Source organism: Papaver somniferum, chromosome 6 (genome assembly GCF_003573695.1).
Source record: "Papaver somniferum cultivar HN1 chromosome 6, ASM357369v1, whole genome shotgun sequence".
NCBI classification, from domain to species: domain Eukaryota; kingdom Viridiplantae; phylum Streptophyta; class Magnoliopsida; order Ranunculales; family Papaveraceae; genus Papaver; species Papaver somniferum.
In genome coordinates, this window is record NC_039363.1 from 169541795 (window position 1) to 169563054 (window position 21260).

The 21260-nt window shown below is 40.0% G+C and overlaps 1 protein-coding gene and 1 long non-coding RNA gene across 2 annotated transcripts; both read right to left on the reverse strand.

Moving 5' to 3' along the window:
• Positions 1 to 12855: 12855 nt before the first annotated feature.
• On the reverse strand, positions 12856 to 15035 carry LOC113286408. Its single transcript, XR_003329272.1, has 3 exons — positions 14834 to 15035; positions 13333 to 13495; positions 12856 to 13168 (listed from the first exon to the last, which is right to left on the reverse strand). It is a non-coding gene; the product is annotated as an uncharacterized LOC113286408 (long non-coding RNA).
• A 4140-nt stretch (positions 15036 to 19175) lies between these two features.
• On the reverse strand, positions 19176 to 20740 carry LOC113291790 (myosin-9-like). Its single transcript, XM_026541283.1, has 4 exons — positions 20512 to 20740; positions 20230 to 20337; positions 19705 to 20154; positions 19176 to 19465 (listed from the first exon to the last, which is right to left on the reverse strand). Exons 1-4 carry the CDS (start codon positions 20738 to 20740, stop codon positions 19176 to 19178), a joined length of 1077 nt encoding a protein of 358 aa, XP_026397068.1.
• Between the last annotated feature and the right edge of the window lie 520 nt (positions 20741 to 21260).

Sequence of the window (21260 nt, forward strand, 5' to 3'; positions counted from 1 at the left end):
CTATATATCACTTATATAGTTTGTTATACCCAAAACATGCAGTTGCAAATTCACAGTTCAAACCCACATGTACAAATTGGATAACAAAACAAAGAAAAATAGTCTAATAAACTAATCATGAATTTTAATTACATACCCCAAGATAAAAATAAACAATCATCTCGTTCCAATACTTGAGAAATCAAGAGTACTTGGTTGGGAACTCTAGACTGCCTTGTTTAGATTACATAAAAATTCAATTATCGTCTTCATGTGCATATACATGAAAGCTACTTTGTTAATCTGAGATTAAGCTTTCTAGGTGTTACAATTATAAAGTAACCTTATGTACCTTTATAAAGATCCAATAAATATCCAAGAAGGCATGGTACCTTCAGAAAACACCCAAGTTACAAGCCTCTAAACATCCAGATCAATCTCAATATTTGGCCGTTATGTTGCTCCATCAAGTTCAATATTTGCATCCTTAAATGAGATAAGCCATTGAAATTCATAAGTCAAGCTAATATTAATATTACTTCCTTAAGAAGTAAAATTGAATAAGTAGATACATACAAGAAATTTAACAGAAATTTGGTACTACTAGGATTCAATAATGATAAGATCAAATTAATATTGACAATACCCAATCTGAGAAATTTTGCATCCACCAAATCAGATACAAAATATTTGATTCCACTGCCACCACTACCAAGTCCACCAATTCCATCACCAACACAGAAGCATCTCCTTCTCCAAACCTAATACTTCGCTTCCACCAGCACCACCTCCAACTTTGTCACCACCAACAGCGCATCCGACTCCAAATCTACTTCACAATAGTACCTCTAACACATGCAACTGCATTTACAACAAAAACAAATGAAATCAAATTTACAATCTCTATATAGTTTGAAAACTAAGCTTGATTTTATAAATTTTGGACCTAAATTTGTAGATTTGAATCTAAAAAAAATCGAATTACCACAAATCGAAAACTAAGATGAGATCTCTCCTAAATCTTAATGATGAATTGTTGATGATAATGATTTTATCTAGATCTCAGTTGATTCTTTGACTAATTTCCAGCCAGAATTTATAGCTCTCTCAATTATTCCTCTAAAAACTCTCTTTCTCAAATGAAATTAGGTTATTACAAACATGTTCGAATTGAAGATGGTGGCGGAGGTGGTGGCGGTGTTGGTGGTGGTTGTTGCATAGGTGCGGGTGATGAGTTGAAATAGAATGAGAGAGAAGAAAAAGTATAGTTTTCATATTTGGAAGGAAGAGTGAAATAATTCGATGAGGATTAAAGAAGGAAGGATAAATGTGGAAAGGAAAATAAATGTTGATTGACCCGATTGAATTTTTACATGGAGAGGGATATATTTATTGTATGATAAGGATATTTGTGAAGCCATCAAAAGGAGGGACATTAATTCAATTTCCACAATCTGTTAACCACCCGGTGACTAACGTACACAACGACCTGTAACTGTCAGTTACTCTACACTCTTACAAGCACGCTTACAGCACACAACTCACACGTTTGAAGATCATACTCTAACACCCCCGCACGACCAGAGTCTATGCAGGAGCAGAGATACTGAGCTTGAACCTTAGAAGTGAAAAACGCTTGGTAGACAAACCCTTGGTAAGAATATCTGCAATTTTTTCTCTGGTGGATAAGAATCGAACTTCCAAGGACTTGGCTGCAACTAACTCCCTGACATAATGAAATGCTATTCCAATGTGCTTCATTCTGTTATGAAAAAAGGGGTTTGCTGTTAAGTAAGTTGCTCTCATATTATCACACCACAACACTGGTCTAGTAGAACACTGAAACTGGAGTTCAGAGAGGAGAGATTGAACCCAAATAATTTCTGAAGTGGCATCAGCTAGAGCCCTATATTCTGCTTCAGTACTAGATCTTGACACTGTTTTCTGCTTTCTAGAACACCAGGATATTAAGTTAGGTCCCAAAAATATGTCCATGCCACTTGTAGATCTTTTGTCAGAGGTATCACCATCCCAGTCAGCATCAGAGTATTCTTGTAATCGCAAAGAAGAAGATTTTCTAAATTGTAGACCAAATGATAAAGTTCCTTGAAGATATATGAGTATTCTTTTCACAGCAATCCAATGAGCTTTTGTAAGAGCCTGCATATACTGACATGCTTTGTTGACTGCAAAGGCTATGTCAGGTCTGGTGATGGTTGCATACTGAAGAGCTCCAACGATACTTTTATACAAGACATCATCTTCAAATAGTGGAGAGTTCTCATTTGGTTGTGGCTTAGAATAAGGTGTGTCAGAGGACTTGCAGACACTCATCTTAGTTTTAGATAGTAAGTTAAAAATATACTGAGTCTGACTAAGATGAATACCTTCTGAAGAATGAATAGCTTGAATGCCTAAGAAAAAATGAAGTGTTCCCAAATCCTTTATAACAAATTCAGTGCTCATGGCATCAATGAGAGAAGTAATTATAGAAGTAAAATTGCCTGTGATTAGTATATCATCCACATATATAAGGATATAAATGGTAACTGATGTTGTAACTCTGTAAAACAAAGAAATATCAGTCTTAGAAGATTGAAAACCATTTTGAAGTAAGAACTTGCTTAGTCTGTCAAACCAAGCTCTGAGAGCTTGTTTAAATCCATAAAGTGCCTTCTGAAGCTTGCAGACATGATGTGGGAAAACAGTATCAGAATAACCTGGAGGTTGCATCATAAAAACATCTTCAGTTAAATAACCATGCAAAATTGCATTCTTCATATCCAATTGTGTTACTTTCCAATTCTAATACAGATCCACAGAAAAAATGGTTCTCATTGTAGTAGGATTCACTAGTGGACTGAAAGTATCTTGATAGTCAAGACCCTCAACCTGATTATATCCTTTTGCTACTAGTCTAGCTTTGTATCTTTCAACAGTGCCATATGCTTTCCTCTTGATTCTAAAAATCCATTTACACCCAATGACATTGTGAGCATCTGTAGAAACAACTAACCTCCAAGTGCCATTTTGTATCAATGCATTAATCTCTTCATCCATAGATGCTCTCCATTTGGGGTTCTAGCAGGATTCAGTATAGCAAGTTAGAACTGTGATATCTTCACACACTGATTGTACCTCATAAGCATAGACTTTGGGTTTGAAAATACCCATTTTACCTCTTGTTTGCATAGGATGAGTATTAATTGTAATTGGAGAAGATGCAGAAGTAGATGCAGATAATGTAGGAAATTCTTGGATATCAGCAAGTGGAACTGTGACTTCATTGGAAATATTGGTTGCAGGAGTAACATCTTGTGATGACACAATGGATACACTTGTTAAAGTTGTAGAAGTTGGATCTTGAGGTATAAACAGATTGGCATAGGGAAATGCAATCTCTTCAAAAACAACATCTCTGGAAATGATTATGTTGTTTGTATGTAAATTTAAACATCTATAACCTTTGTGCAAATTACTGTAACCCAAGAATATACACTTAACAGATCTTGGATGTAGTTTATGATTGTTGAAGGGTCTGAGGCATGGGTAACAAACACATCCAAATGTTTTTAAGAATTTATACTCAGGTTGTAGATGAAACAAACATTCTAAGGGAGAGACGTTGTGTAGAATTGAAGTTGGGAGTCTGTTGATATGAAAATTAGCAGTTTCAAATGCATATGAACAATATGATAATGACAAAGAGGCATGAGACAGTAGCGCTAAGACAGTTTCTATTATGTGCCCGTGTTTCCTTTCGGCTGTGCCATTTTGAGCATGAGCATGAGGACAAGACACTCTGTGACCTATTCCACATGAGTCCAAATAAGTTGACACATTTCTATTTTCACCTCCTCAATCTGATTGAATACATTTTATTCTCCTTGACAACAAATTTTCCACATGAGCTTTAAACTTGACAAATGTAGCAAGAACTTCAGATTTGTATGCCAGAGGATATAACCAAGTAAATATACTGAAGGAGTCTATGAATGGCACATAATATAAAGGAGATACCCATACATCAGTGTGAATAAGGTCTAAAGGACCATAATCTTTGTTATTGGACATTGTAGAATAGGGTAAAGCATGACTTTTAGCTAACTAACAAATAGTAGTAGACAAATGCTCATGAGTAACCTCATCAACAGAAGCCAAGACATGCTTCAGTGTTTGATATGCAGGATGACCCAATTTGTTATGCCAGCTAGAGATAGTAGAAGTACTTAATGCAAAAGCTTGTTTAAGTTGAGCTGCTGTGAATTCCAGATGATATAGTCCATCCTTAACAGGTCCATGAAGGAGAACTTTGTGAGTAACCATATCCTTCACAAAGAATTTATAAGGATAAAATTCAAAGAAACAATTATTTTCTTTGGTAAATTGATGCACTGATATTAATTTTTTAGTAATGGAAGGCACATGAAGAAATCTGACATAATAAACTTTGTAGATCCATTTTGAAAATTGGATGAGCCAATATGAGTTATATGCAAACCTGATCCATTTCCTACATGCACTTGGTCAGTCCCCTGGTACTCAGAGTGTAATTTGAGATTAGACAGATCAGAAGTAAGATGATGTGTATCCCCTGAATCTGGAATCCAACTTGACTGAGAAGTAGAAGCACCAGAATAAGAAGTAGAAGCACCAGAATGTGAAGTATAAGGATCTTCGTTATACACTGCAAAAGCCTCAGGTTCTGGACACCATAATTCCTCCTTGTCATCACCAAAATAGTTATAAGAATCATTGTAAGCTTGAGCCATATAGTTATCAGATGGTGCATATCTGTAGTGACAAGTAGTGGCTAAATGTCCAGCTTTCTTGCATATCTGACAATCAGTTCAGGATTATATCTCATAGTTGGTGGATAGAAATTACTTGGAGGAGTCGGTGGACCAAATCTACCACCTCCATTAGACATTCTTCCACCACGAAAACCTCCTCTAAATCTACCACCACGATTACCTCTAAAACCACCTGATCTATTGAATGTTCCTCTAGAAGGATATGAATTCCAGTGACTTTGTGCACGAAAATAGTTATGTGGATTATCATATGAATGATTGTAGTAATTAGCATTAGAATTATGAGAATTTTTGAATTGATTACCATAAGAAGGAGAAGAATTAACCTGATGTTGTTGAGATAAATTTGCAGACGCAGCAGAGAGATTAACATTAAGCTCAGAATTCATCTTAGTTTCTTAAGAAAGAAGTAAGCCAAGCAATTCACAAGAAGTGATGAGGTTCTCATTCTTGAGTTGTTGCGTACTAATCGATGTCTTGAAAGCATTAAACTCTGAAGGTAATCCTTGTAAAATGTGAAAAACCAGATCGTCATCAGTGATAGGTCTATTGATTTGTGCTAGTTGATGAGATATTTCTCTTGCTTTGTTGAAATAGACTAACATTGAATTAGAACTTTTCTTCAGTGTAATGAGATCGGATTTCAATTGCATCAATCTCGATTTGGTTGTAGAATTACAATTATGCTCTAGCCTAGACCAAACTTCAGGAAAGAAACCTGAGAGTGTATTTCTTCAGTGCAAGCTGAAAAAAGCCAAGACAGAATAGCTTGATCTTGATTTACCCAGTAAAGACACGCAAGATTGCGAACGAAATCATTAGCTGGATCTGAATCAACGAAGTTTTCATCACTGATAATTTAGCACCATCTTCTGAAGTACGACGATATAACTTCGTTGGACATTGAAATGATCCATCAACAAAACGAAAGATAATGTAACTGCATAGGAGTGGAACAATTTGAGATTTCCACAGAGAGTAGTTGGTATTTGATAATTTTGGTGGTGTTTTGAAGGTTACAGGTATATGTTTATTCGGATCTGACATTGTAATATGAAGAAGGTGATTATTAAAGAAGAAATTTGAATTTGATTTTAGGGTTTTGCAACGGTATCTGATACCATGTTGAAAGAGATGAGATCGTTAGACACTCTCTCTGAAATCTATTGATAAAATTCTTCTCAGTTTTTCATTACAGACTCTCACACATTGTTCGTGTGATTTATGAGATTTGAAAATCTTTTAACCACCTGAACCGGTGACTAACGTACACAACGACCTGTGACTGTCAGTTACTATACAACAGACACTCTACACACTTACAAGCATGTTTACATCATACAACTCACACGTTTGAAGATCATACTCTAACACTGAATATTTCATTTTTATAATGACTAATCTGTTTCTTCTCTCAAACGTAGGTTTAAACAATTTCAAACATACGAGGAAACTTTTGGGTTTTTGTTTCATTCAGAAAAATTAAGGTCGGTTGATAATGATAATTTAAGGAATTTTTGTATTAAACTTGAAAAATACCTGAGCTATGAAATGGAATTAGATATTAATGGGGATGAGTTATACACGGAGTTGAAGGTTTTACGAAGTTTTTTGTCTAAGGAAACTGAAAAGGCTACCAAAGTGTTGAATTTTTTATCGGATATGGGCGATTGCTTTTCAAATGTGTCTATTGCATATGTATTTTTATTGACAATCCATGTTGCAGTTGCATCTGTACAGAGAAGTTTTCGAAGTTAAATTTGATCAAGTCCTACGTACCTTCGATTAACGATGTCTCAAACGGATTAACGATGCTATCTATTGAAGAAGATATGCTACGTAGTATTGACTAGGACAATATTATAAGTGAGTTCGCAGCGTAAATGCGAAGAGGACGATATTTACATCCATAATTAGCATTGTATCTTCTTTAACAAGATAATAAATATTTGATAATATTACATTCAAATCACCATGTGTTGTTAGGTACATTTTTATTGTTAATATTACACTTGAACCATCATTTGCTATCTGGCAAGTTTTTTTTATTGTAATATACCGGTAATTCGGTAATATAGAAAAGGACCCATTCTTTTGTTCACCTAGGGTACCCAAATACAATTTACCTCCAAATGTCCTACTAAAACTAAAATCACGATCCCCTGCAAATACAGAATGACACCCAAAAAAGCGTTCCAAGAAAAAGCAACGTTATTAAGTGTGCCTAAAAGATCGTTATTTTCGCTGCTAATTGAAGGATGATTTGGCCCGGTATAATTTTGAAATGTTTTTCATTTCACCAACCCGATTACAACTTGAAATCTCCCGCTTCTGCTCTAAAGAAACACAGTTAATGCTCTCAACAACCTTTGGTGGTGCATTTACAACCCGCTCGGTTGGGAGAATTATAATCCTAGAAATTCAATTCCCTCCAAAATGATAGATTTCCATCGCATTGGTCCAATGATGCAATGGAATTGGATTCCGAGGTAATAATAAAGGTAACTGAATTACCTCAACCAAACATGAATTTTTCGGATTGGAATCAAGTTCCTTGGAATCTAATTTCAAGAATTGGATTAACCCATAATTGAATTCTTAGGATTCTATTTCTCCCAACTGAATGAACAGGCTCTTAATGTTTTGTTTCTTGAAGGTACATCCAGAACTGACGTATGAGCTGGTGCTGCAGGCTCTTCCAATGAAAAAACAACACTGCTTTCATCAGTTTGACCATCTGATTGATGCATTTCAGATGGTACTTCATATTGATCATCCGAGATTTTAATGGGACCACCACATCTGGCTCCAAGGGCCTTAAATGTGGTTTCATTCTATAGATTAAATAGAACACCTGAAATTAATGCCCAAGTTGGTGAAGTAGCCGGTGTCCGAAAACACATTAACCTCAGGAGCCGACGCATAAACTTTATGTAGGTGTAAATAATCCACAGACATAGGTGGAGAAATCCTGGGCGATATCGTACCAGTGACAAAGGAAGAATGAAGCACCGAATCATTCCCCTTAAAGCCTGAAGCTAGCACGTGAACAAGCAGAGCTCGGGTGTGATGGAGAGAAGTCGGTCGGACAACAAAGTAATAAATACTCTGACAAAGTAGTTGGAAAGATAAGAAGAATCTGGTCAAAGTAGGACTCGGGGATAGTAATGTCGGGCCAGGAATAAAGGACGACGTTGGGTCATACTATACCAAGCAGTCAATATCGGGCAGAAGAACAGCAAGGAAGATATACCACGACACACACTGTAGTTTGGATGTACCATCAGGAGAGCCTATAAATAGAGAGCTTTGTAGAGAGTGGAAGGACCAAGGAATTCCAGGGATAGAAAAGTGTTGTAATACCATTGTGAGAGAATAGAGAACCTTCGTGTGAGAATCATCACTTGTAACCTTGAATCGAGTAACAAGATCATCCCTTTATCCCCGTGGACGTAGGTAATCATACCGAACCACGTATATTTTGTGTTCATATTCGTCTCTTGCTTGTTTACTTATGTTATGTGTTCTTAAGAATCATTGGATGTAGTAGTAGGATTTTCCACATCTACATTCTGGCGCCGACTAAGGGGAAAGTCTAACATCTTCGGATACCTTGAAATCGGTTACTAAAAGAGAGAAATCCAAAGCTCCCAAATCACCTTGTGTGTAGGTTGAAGCTAAAAGGAAAACTCTTTTGGTAGATAAGTTAGTAGATGAGATTTGTGAATCATTGCTTCTTCTTTTTGAAAAAATAATAAGCTTTTGCGTTTGAAACTTTCTGGTATAAGTGTAGACAAGATTTCTTTTTAAGCTTTTCGTTTGAGGGTGTTGTTCTTTTATTGCTCCTTTTGTTCGATAAGCCGAGTTGTTAGAGATTCATGAGCTCCCAAAATAACATCTTTGATGTTTGGTTGTAGTTAAAATGAAACTTCATCTCGCTGGTTGTTTTTTATTTTAGGGTAATAAGGATCGTCAAGTGGTCAAGTACAACGTAGAACCAGATCAAAACTATTGAGTCGGGTTTACTAAAACCATGGCTCGAAAGGATCTGAGGATCACTTCGGCGGCGATCTCATTTGGGTCCGTTATGAGAGACTTACAACGTATCTAGAAAACCTAAGAAAATCCCAAGGTAAATCAATCCTTGAGGAATTCTAAGGGAAGTCCCTAAGGAATCGTCGAGAAAACCTTACTCCGACAACTTATGAGAGTGGCGATACCGGCAAAACAATGAAAGGATATCACCACGCCAGAACTTGGCCAAGAAATAAATTCTCCGACTGATTGTACTGGCAGTTAATGATTTCTGGCACAAGGAATGTTAGGACAAATTGTGATTAATGCACAGCGAGAGTACTAAAAGCGATGTGTCAAGCACTTTTTCAAGAAACTGTATTATTAGTTAAAACTACCAAATTGTTGAACTCAACAGAGAAAAGAGGAGAAATTGTATTTGATTAGACTTTTCTTGCTCGTCGAACTTAGTTCTTTGTACTTCGTTTGAAAACTTTTTCGAAAACATTTTAAAGTGAGGTGTTGCATGTTTGGCTGATGTAGGTAGGGACGATCTCTAGGAGACAAAGTGCACCCGAGTCGATGGCTAGCACTTCAGGGACAAGCAGGATCTTGAGGAATCATACGGTAGCAGTAGCAAGCGCGCAGGAAGAAGTAACGGATTCACGACAGAACAGCCGACAACACCAGATGGAAGAATCCCGGGCACCGGGTGGAGGAATGGAAGTTGTTCACGAGGAGGTTGATCTGGGAAGGGACGATGATCTTCCCCCGAGAATTTTTCGCATCAACCCGAGCTAAATGAGACCAGAGAATATGGTGGATGGAATGACTACATCATACACGGGGGACGATGAAAAAACGATAATGATGCGAGAAGATCGAAGGAGGTCCCGACAACGAGCAGAGTACCAGTATGCTTTGGATCAAGAAGAAGAAAGGCTTAGTCAAGTGCGTTTGGGACGAGATAACACAACCTGAGACATCCCCCCTGTCGCACCTTCAACAGCGCCACCAGCAGCACCACCAGCTGCGCCACCTATCACATCAGGAAATCATGTGAACGGTCACTAGATCCATGAGAGCACCAACCCGACATTGATGGCAATTCTATCCAGCCATAGAAGGAAGGACGACCTAATGAGGGAATTACAAATAAGAAATCTAGCACTAGAGCACGAGAATTATCAACTTCAGAACTAGAGGTCTAGGTCGCGAGGATCAACGAGCCAAGGGGCATCCAACAACCACACCCGATCAAGGCTCACCAGAACTCCACCACTTGGCCAAGGGCGGGCACCCAACCCCAATCGTGCGAGGAGTGGACATGGTCCTCCCGAGAATTCCTCGACCGATGAAGAAGTGCAAAATGGTGGACCCGATGCTTCGACTAAAGCTAAGCTCAAACAACTTGAACAAATGGTTAAGAAGTTGGCTGGATATGGGGAGGACGACAAGTTAGCGGAGGTAATTAGTGAAGCAAAGAAGACTCCGTTCACCGAGAGCTAGAACGAACTATGTTTTCCCCGAAATGCACACTTCCCACATTCCCATCCAGATTTGACGGCACGGGCGACGCAAGAGAGCACATCAAGATGTATAGAATGTCATTATTACAATGGAAGAGTTCAGATGTGGTCACGTGTAAATTTTTTCCGGCGAGCCTGGAAGGGGAAGCGAGGAATTGGTTCTATACCTTACCCGATCAGTCCATTGGCAGTTATGGAGTCTTGGTGGAAACATTTCTTGAAACTTACATGCATAACAGTATCGCTCGGCCAAGGATAAATAATCTATTCAGTTTGGCACGAAGGTTCCGGAAACCCTTAAGATCTTTAACGGACAAATGGAGAAAGTTGTGCACCGATATCGGGAAAGTGCCTGTCGACCAACAGATCTTCGGGTTTGAGAATTCTTTAGGGATGTCCGATCCCATCTGGATACCTATGTACACCGAGAATCCCGCAAACATTGAAGGAGATGAGAAAGATGCAGGAACACTACATTGCATTTGAGGAAATACAGGAAGGAGCACAAGATAGAGGAGTGCAAGAAGCTAGTGCAGCAGTAGGGGCAACTCCTCAAGGGACTCAAAGCGATCAGAAAAGAGGCCGATGACACCACATCAAGGTTCGGGTAAGAAGGAATGAATAGAGAAAGGAAATAGGCCTTGTCATGAGCCGAGAACTTACACACCTCTAAACGCACCACTAGAAGAAATCTTTAAGGAAGTAGAGAAAAGAAGCGACATCAGGTACCCAAAAACTAGAGGGATACAATTCGACGAGACAAGGAACCATCCTGAGTTTTATCATTACCACCGATAACGAGGCCACTCTACCAGCAATTGTCGGGAAGTAAAGGACATCATCCAACATTTGATTCAGGACGGATACTTGCATCACTTTGTTAAACAAAGAGCACCAACACCCAACGTACCCGACGCCCCTGTGCATTAGGTAAGGATCGATAGGGGCACCCATTTCGTCTGTAATACCATCTCGCATTCGTCCACACAAGGATTCGACTTGGGAACTGGCATTACATCACGAATTCACAAGAGAGATCGGGCTGGAAAAGAGATTTTCAGTGTGGCAAAAACTTTACTTATGGAGGCCTGGATGATGCAGCCGATCACTTTTTCAGCTAAAGATGTCCCGATGAATGGCCAAGCACACGGAGATCCCCTAGTCATCGCCTTACTCATTGAAGAATGGGGAGTCAAAAGGATACTAGTGGACAGTAGGAGTTCAGCTGAAGTCCTCTTCTGCGACACGTTCAAAAGGATGGAACTATCTGATGACATCTTAATTCCTTCAACCTATCGGATCTATGGCTTCAATGGGACAGTAACCATACCAAAGGGAGAAGTAACGCTTAGAGTCTCAGATGGGAAGGGGTACTTGGATACACTTACCACCTTCTGCGTTGTAGATGTCGTATCACCTCATGAGGCGATTTTCGGCTGACCTTGGATCGCAGGCATCAAAGGGGTAGCCTCTGCCTACCACCAAAGGTTGAGGTTCCCTACTTGTCGGGGAGTTGTTGAAGTGATACACGATCCTCAGGCCGCGAGACAATGGATGCAACTTGATATTCAACAAAACGAAGAGAAGCAATCAAGACAGCGTTGAGTGAAGAATAAAGCAAAGGCGGGGGAAGAACTAGAGAAAGTAATTCCGCAAGAAGTGATGGCCTATAAAGCAGGCGAGAAAGAGATCTTATAGCAATCAAAGGAGACGATACCGATCAAGTAACCAAAGCCCAACTTCTCGGCCCTAGAGTCTACTCGGGAGATCAACTTAGGAACCGAGAAAGAATAAAAATTAGTTAGAATTGGGACCTTGTTATCGGACGAACATACAAAGCAGCCATTGTAACGGACCGATGAATTTTTCCTTTGAACGGGTCAGATTTCAACACGTCTGCCGTCCAGCAAAGCCAAATCCCCTGGTACGTCACTCGAAAGTTAAATAGAAAGTAAAAATGGCAAAGCCAAATCCCCTGGTACGTCACTCGAAAGTTAAATAGAAAGTAAAAATGTATGCATCCAATTCAGAAATCAAACAACAACGAATACAAGGTTGTCGACACTCAAATAAACAAGGAGTGAACATCATTTTCGTAGCTCGACCGTAATATAGTCAAAGGAAGTTCTCAAGATTTTCTAAATACTATTGTCACAAACTAAAACTTAAAAAGATGAAAACTCTCCTACACTTGGTTGCCAAAAGATTTATAAAAAAATCAATGTGAAATTAATCTTTAGCAAACAACTTTTTAAGAAAAATAGAGCTGCTAAGTCCACACAACAATTAAGTTCCAAAACGTGTATTAAAAAGAATTGAATGGAACCATTGAGTCCGTCTCCCAACAAAGCATAGCTTTGAACACCACTTACACATTTTTTTATAGTCCAGAAATGGTACAAGTACACAGTTGAAATTTAAATTTAAACATGAGTCAAATATACTAGTAGCATTTTGGATATCCCGAGTATGTCAAAAGACCACAACTTAGAAATGTCAGAAATTGAAAGACCAAGAGGTAATATCACATTTTATGAAATTTAAATGCATCAAAATTGATCAGTAAAAGGAGCTGTAGTCCGTGTATGCCCAAAATCAGACCCAACATACACAGCAGAACCAAGGTTTTTCCCATTTGATTAAAAACTCCACAGATATCTTATCATGTAGATACAATAAATACAACAAAAGGTAGCTGAAATGCCGATACTAAACTACCCCATATTGCCCCCGTGATATACATATTAGAGATATAAGCAAAAATACCAATTTTTGCTCAAGATTTTGTCGTAAGCTCTTCTCTAACTTACTGCCTCAACCTCTCCTCAAGATCTGAGGGAAAACAAAACAAAACGGGGTGAGCCACTGCCCAGTAGGGGTTACGAAGTAATGTGCCGATAATAAAGCAATCAAAATGTAAAACAACTAAACAAGTTGATCATGAAATATAAATGCAGGAGCAGCAACAATGATTTAATAGAGAAAGAAATACTTACGCAAATACCGTTTAAACAAGATTCAGAGCTGTAAACAACATTTACTCTACTATTTTCATGGCCAGTGCCACCATCAGGGTAGTTCTGGTTACCAGCCATCGTTGCCGCAACGATATTCCGGGTTGCCACTGAGGTGGTGGGGTGCCACTTAGGCCCGACATTCCTAAAGTAAAGATTTCTAGTTCTTAGTGACAACAACCACAAGTGAAATCTTAAGTGAAGAACACTTTCTAAAACCACAACCAGAAGTCAAAGGCAGTGATGCCGCAGCTTATCCAAAAACTTGCTCCCGGAGCAAAATACCGAACTGAAATACAGTCTATATACCAAGATTAAATGCATCCATTTCTTAAGAGAGAGTGAAATCACTAGCCAAAGTGGAGGGTGATGTTATTACCGAAAACGTGAAATACATAATAATGCTAAAGATCTCATTTTATAAAAATTTCACAAAAAATTCAAAGTATTCAACTAAACTCTGACGTCCAGCAAAGATTTCCATTTATAAGTTCAATGTAATGCCAAGAGGTATCAAGTAGGAAAACAGCATAAACACAAAATTTATAAGAAGCAGTATCAATGTGAGACGTCCAACCCCATGTTACTCAAACACTCTTTTTTTATATTGCACTCGGTAAAACATTGCGAAGCCAAAGGTTTACTGTGTAATCAAGTTTACAAGTTTAGGAATTCTTTTCGAATAGACAAGAGGTTTAACAAAGATAACTAGGCAACAATTATTTATACAGTTAAACCAAAATGCATAAATGACACCAAGGACATTAATTTAAGTAAGTACTGTGAATATTGGAATTCTTTTTAAAACAAGTGGTTAATTAGGCTCATGCCATCAGAGATAAGTAGTCAGTACTAAAGAAGTTCCTAAAATTTTCAAACTGAATTCCCTCTCGGCAGTATCGGCAAATCAAAAAGAAATCAGAAGTTTCATAATTTCTCAAATTTCCAATATTGTTAGGATTTACAAAATCAACAAAGCATTAAAGCACAAGAAGCATGAACAGAACAAATATAGGCCAATCATCAAAAACACCACTTTGGCTATGTTTTCTAAAAAAGCCAAGAAAAATCCAGCTAATGGTAAAGTTTCAAATGTGTTTCTCGTTTGGTCATTTTCGTAAACACTTGACAGGCTACTGAGGTATTTAGTTGGATATCGATGGAAATCAAAACGTCGATTGTTGCATACACTTTTAAATCCCAGTAAAACAATTTGTGACATTCAAAATTATCCCATTTCGCATGCAGGGATTAACCACAAAAAGGTATAGGGTTTCAAACCCAATTGATAGTTGTGCAAAAATCATTCAAGCAAACAGTGACGATTTGAAGGAAATTCGTGAACTAAATTGAGAATTCATAAACATCTCACATACCCATTCGTTGGTTCGAAAGAATCATAAAATTATCAATAAAGAAATTTCACAAAACAAGGTTAATAAGCACAATTGATAATCAAAGTATAAATAAGAAAAAACCCTACCTGTGTCAAAATTCTTAATCAAAAATGGGATAGAAGTTGCATCCAAATTTGTCTTCACAAATCAACAATTTCTGATCTGCTTGAGAAGGTTGGAAAGAAACAGTGGTTTAAGGAGAAGACAGTGTTGAATAAGACAATGAAAAATGAGTCTTCACCCCATTAAATTTGGTTTACAGTATCAAAGACCAAAACCGCTCATGTCCGTAACGTGGCACACATGCTAAATTTTTTTCTTATTTTTATTTTTGTTTTTCTTTATTAACTAGAGTTCTTCCAAGGAATCTACTAATCATGCTCACCAATTGATGCTAAGGGATGACTACTTGGCTAAAAAAAAATATTCATACGGGTTGGGCTAGGGCTCAAAGCCCAAGGAATATATCCGTGTCGTTACAGCTGATAACTCTATTAGGGGAACATATGGACGTATTCGCCTAGAAAATGCACAACATGGAGGGGATTGACTCGGAGGTGTGCTCACATCACCTAAGGATAGATCCCAAGTTCAAGCCGATCTGACAAAAGATGCATATAATTGCACTCGAGCTACAAGCAGAGGTAGAGGCTGAGTTGAAGAAGTTACAAGTGCCTGGAATCATTCGAAAGGCCCAATACCCGCAATGGATATCATACATGGTGATAGTCCCTAAAAAATGGAGGGGTCAGGATCTGCATCGACTTCAGCGATTTGAATAAAGCTTGCCCAAAGGACAGCTTTCCTCTCCCCAACATCGATCAACTAGTGGAATCCATAGCTGGATACAAGGCGATAACACTAATGGAAGGGTACTCAGGGTACAACCAGATCCCTTTGGCACCCGAGGATCAGGAACATACATCTTTCTTTACACCAAGGGGGTTATATTGTTATACTAAAATGCCATTCAGATTAAGAAATTCATGTGCCACTTATCAGAGGTTAGTGGAGGACATGTTTGAGGATAAAATACACAACATCATCGAAGTCTACGTGGACGACATACTAGTAAAAAGCAGGGTGGTATCCAGCCATATTGATGATCTTCGGGAAAACTATGAGAAAATATAAGATGAGAGTGAACCCGGCCAAGTGCACCTTTTGGGTAACTTCGAGTAAATTCTTGGGATACATAATCACTGATAAAGGTATAGAAGTCGATCCCGACAAAATTAGGGCCGTCCTGGAAATGCCGTCTCCAGTAACGATTAAAGACGTGCAATGGTTAAACGGAAACTTGACGGCGTTAGGACGGTTCATTTCACGATGGTCGGACAAATGTAAAGACTTCTTCAGGACGTTAAGAAAAGGAGAAAAGTTCAAATGGAGCGAGGAATGTGAGGAAACTTTCCAAAAGATTAAGCAACATCTCGCAAGTCTACCCGTATTACAAAGACCCGAGCCCGATGAAGTGCTTACCCTATATCTCGGAACAACTAGTTATGCTATAAGTGCGGTTTTAGTAAAAAATATTGGAGCAGAAGAGAAACCTGTATACTTCATAAGTAAGACTGTGAACCCGACGGAGAAGAACTACACCGGAATCGAACAATTGATACTCGCCCTAGTATTTGCAACACAAAAGCTGTGGACGTACTTTCAAACTCACAAGATCCGAGTGCTCACAAAGTCTTCTATAGAAACAGTACTTGATAGTGCGGCAAGGTCGGGATGGATCTCTAAATGGAGTGCCCAAATTAAGCAGTTCGACATCTTCTATGAAATGAGGACAATAGTAAAGGCACAGGCGGTGGCCGACTTTCTAGCATATTTCCCCTTAGACGATGAGGATGAAATCGAGGATATTCCGGTCATGGAATAAGTCCGAGAAGATCCATCTGAACTTCTTGAAACATACAGCCCTACACGATGGTAAGTATTCGTGGATGGATCATCCAATAAAGACGTATCGGGATTTGGGATAGTCTTCACTACACCAAAAGGGAAAAAGATGGTATATTCGTTTAGGCTGGAGTTCAAGGCAACAAATAATGTCACTGAGTACGAGGTCGCAATACATGCCTTACGGTTAATCGTAGAAATGGGGATTCATGATGTGAGGTTAACTAGTGACTCCCAGTTAGTGATTCGTTGACAATACGCTATCCACGATCCGGTATTGCAGAAATATTGGGAACTCGCCCAATTTTACATCAATCAGATTCCCAACATTAAGTTCCGACAAACCTATAGAAAAGATAATCGACACTATGATGCACTAGCCTACATCGCCTCAATGTTAACCGACCCGACTATTGAAGGCATCCGAGTCATGAGGATCTTGATGCCATCCATACCTGAAACAGTAGACACTAAAGCATACGTAGCTGTAACCACGGCCGATAAGTATGAAGCTGGCGATTAGAGGAAACCCATTCATCAATGTTTGGAAACGGGAGAATTACCAAAGGGACGACCCGAGATCAACAAAATCAAAAGCAAAGCAGCAACATACGAATTAAGAAACGGTATCCTATATAGGAAATCCTACGTAGGACCGTTCTTGAGGTGTTTAAGCAAAGAGGAAGAGCACTCAATCTTGAATGAGCTACATTATGGCGCCGCGGGCAATCACATCTCGGGTCGAAGTCTGGCAACCCGAGCCAAGACCATGGGATAGTTTTGGCCCTACATGAACGAATATGCAAAGCATATGGCGTTAATTTGCGACGTGTGCCAAAAGTTTGGCAAGAAGATACACGCACCTGCAGTGACCTTAAACTCAGTGATTAGCCCTTGTCCCTTCGCCAAGTGGGGGATCGATATCGTGGGACCATTGCATGTCGGGTCGGTACAAATAAAGTATTTGATCGTGGCTATTTCACCAAATGGGTGGAAATTGCACCACCGAGGCACATTCAGGACAATGACGTGTTTCGTTTCATTTGGGAATACATCATCTGTCGTTTCCGCGTACCGGCAGCAATCGTCTCGGACAACGGGAAACAACTATAAGGCAATAATATTGACCTTCTATTTAACACCTACAACATTCGAAAGAGAAAGGCGACACCCCTTTACCCACAAAGTAATGGGCAGGCCGAGATCACGAACAAAATAATAGCAGACAATCTGAAAAAGAAGTTGGATGGGGAGTACGGCGAATGGTGTAAGGAGATCTATAATGTTCTATGGGATTACAGAACTACCCGAAGGGACGCGACCAGCTTGTCGCCCTTTATGTTAACGTATGGAACCGAGGACATCCTTCCTACTGAGACAATGATACCCACCACAAGGACAGAGGCATGGAGGTGGAACATCTCGGAAGATCTAATTCTGTCCAAGCTCGATGACTTGGAAGAAACTAGAGAAATGGCTCTCCAAAAAATGGAAAACTACCAAAGGAGACTACAACGTGAATACAACAAACGAGTCCGACCAAGGGAGTTCCAACCAGGACAGTTGGTACTAAAGGAACTACCCATTTATGAACGTGACAAGAAAGGCGGAAAATTGGCGGCAAGATGGGGCGGACCATACACTATCGTGGAGAAAGTGGGAGAAGGAGCGTATAAGATATTGAAACCGGATAGAACACCAGAACCACGGCCATGGAATGCTCGACGCCTGAAGTTATATCATCCATCAGAGGTGTAGGAGCAGGTATGATACTCTGTCATTTATTTCCTTAAAAATCCACGTGGGGTAGGGAATGTGACAATTGCGTCTAATGGTCATTCGTACTCGGGGCGACGACAGTGTGCAAGTGCCGAGGTGACTTACACTCGAATGGACATTCGTACTCGGGGCGATGGCAGTGTGCAAGTGCCGAGGTGTCTTACACTCGACGGGCTATTCGAACTCGGGGCAGTGGCAGTGTGCAACTGTCAAGGTAGTCTAAGGGTCATGGTGGTTGGAAACCAGTGACCGATTATCGGGGCAGGAGTACCCAACAGTCGAGCATACAACATTGCTCCCATCGCAAGTGGCCGAAATCACTTGCCCAGGCTAGTTAATTGATAACTCCCTGGGGATATCGAGCCCCAGAACCTAGGAATGACTAAATACCTTCCCACTATATCAAAATGACAGTGATGAGATACATCAATCGGGACATGACATTGGGCATGATGACCCTCCCTGTTGAGTGTGTTCGACAAAAATGGAACTTTATACTGACATATGGATAATTGGCACAACATGCAGGAACTAAAAGGTTAACAATTACGAGCGATAAAGTCAAAGAAACAAAGGAACGGAGTCAGAAACGAAAACAAGCCCTAACAAAAGAGAAATTGGCCGGTGACGCAGCACCCCGTAAAACAACATGTTCAAAAGCGGTTAAGGTATTCACACGAAAGGAAAAATTACAGCCTGAGGCAAAAGGGCAAAATAGTGACACATCACTACAAAAGGCATCAATTACTCCTTTGGAGGAGCCGAATCAGATCCTGCCTTCTTAGCAGCAAGATCATCTCGCTTCTTCTCACGAAACTCCTTTATACCCGCCTTGACCTTCTCAGCCAACTCGGTAGCAAATCTCCCTTTTTCCTCTGCAACTTGGAGAGTCAATTGTGCTGAAGCAGTCTCAGCAAAGGTAACCTTCCCGATCAGCTGAGCCTCGCTTGCCTTTAATCGAGTCACCTCCTCCTCCAAGGATCGAACTTTCCCTTGCTCAACTGCGAACATAACAAACTGATCAGCACCTTTAACTTTGACAAACAATATGACATAAAAAAAAGACAGCGGGGAAATTAAACCCATATGGGAACACCTTCAATCAAGGGTAAAGCTATTTTAACGGTTTCCTCGGACTTAAACAAGCAACTCTCAAGGGCAGATGTCTTTGCAGACAACTCATTGAAATGCTGCTCATTAAACTCATTAGTGGGGAAATATTTCTAGTGATCGCTCCAACTAGCCATTTGTCGATCGTGTGCCAACTAAAGACCAGACAACTGAGCCTGAACCCATTCCAACTCTTTGGATATCTGATTAAAGTTCTGAAGTCTCCCTTCTAACTCTTGTGTGGATCTCTCGGCACTATCTTTTGCCTGCAACAGCCGCCTATGATCCGAGTGCAGGTCCCTAATCTGAAGTCTCAACGATCCACACTGACTCTCCAAAGACTCGGCCAACAAACTTTTCTCGGAAGAGGCCCTTTGATCCTGGATTAAATAGACCCGAAGATTATCCATCTCGTCGGGCACGTACTCAAACCTTTGATATCGAAGTAACTCGGACTGAATCTCCTCAATCTTTGAAGCCTGACGATCGATCTTATCATATTTATTGTGAATTTCATGTTGAAGTGTGGCTACCTGACCTGATTTAATCTCTAACTTCTTCTTCACTCGACGATATTCGGAGGCGGCATCTCTATCTAGGCTAAAAATCTCAGCTAAGAAGACAATGCTACACTCAGGATATTGGCACTACACGATCAATCAACGGTAACAAAGTTGTAGACAAATACCTTTAGCTTCGGATAGTTGAATTTCCATCCCTAGGGCTCGTCCCTGTTCCTGTTGCAGCTGGGAACGAAGTCTTTCCATCTCGTCTAGCTCCTTCGGCGGATAGCAGCCTACAAAGAAACACGTCTCACATCACTAAATCGCTTCCTCCCGTAATGGGTGAATGGTTAAGTAAAGGTGACTCATCATAACGTCAAAGTTATCCGCTAAACCAGCATAGAGGGGCACAACATTGATCATTTCATCGCAAGTATACTAGCTAAAGTCAGGAGAATTGAGTGCACCCAGGGAGTCACAGATCGGATCTGAGAAGGTAAAGAAAGTGCTACCACCCGAGCTCGGGCCAGAAACATCTTTGGGAGGGTTCCCTAACACTTGATGGTCGCTACCAAAATTCTTCCCAGCAAGCGAGTTCTCTGGGCCCTTTGGCTCCTCTTCCTGGTCCGAGCCCTCGGACTCCCCATCCGAGTCTCCGAAAATCTCCTCATTGTCTTCATTATCGGATATCACCATAACTACCTCAGCATCAGAAATAACAATCCCTTTACCAGCAGGCGGTGCAATAGATTGCAGGGGCACACCCTCAGGAGCAGTCTCCTTCCCTTTACCTCAATCTTTACCACCTACAATGGTAGATGAAACGTCAGAAGACTCTTGGGGCAACTTCTTCAAGAATTGAGATAAGGGCAGCCGATCCTCGGGATCCTCACCATCTTTCACCACACCAGGGACGTCTTCTCCTTTATCCGCTTTAGATTTCTGCACACGAGTCACCGTCAGATCCATTCAAGGAAACAAATAGGGGAAAGTACATGTACCGTAAACAGAGAGGTATACTTGTTACCTTCCATGTCTCCTCCTCGACTCCTGCGCTAGGACCTCTATCCCTCTTCCGAAGGGTTGAAACCCTAGGCTGACTACTTTGAGACTTAGGCTGAAAAATACGAACAAATTAAAACACTACCTTATTGGTTACTCGAGCCAACCAATTGAGCAGATAAAACAACTTACCCGATGAGCATTAACTACCCAT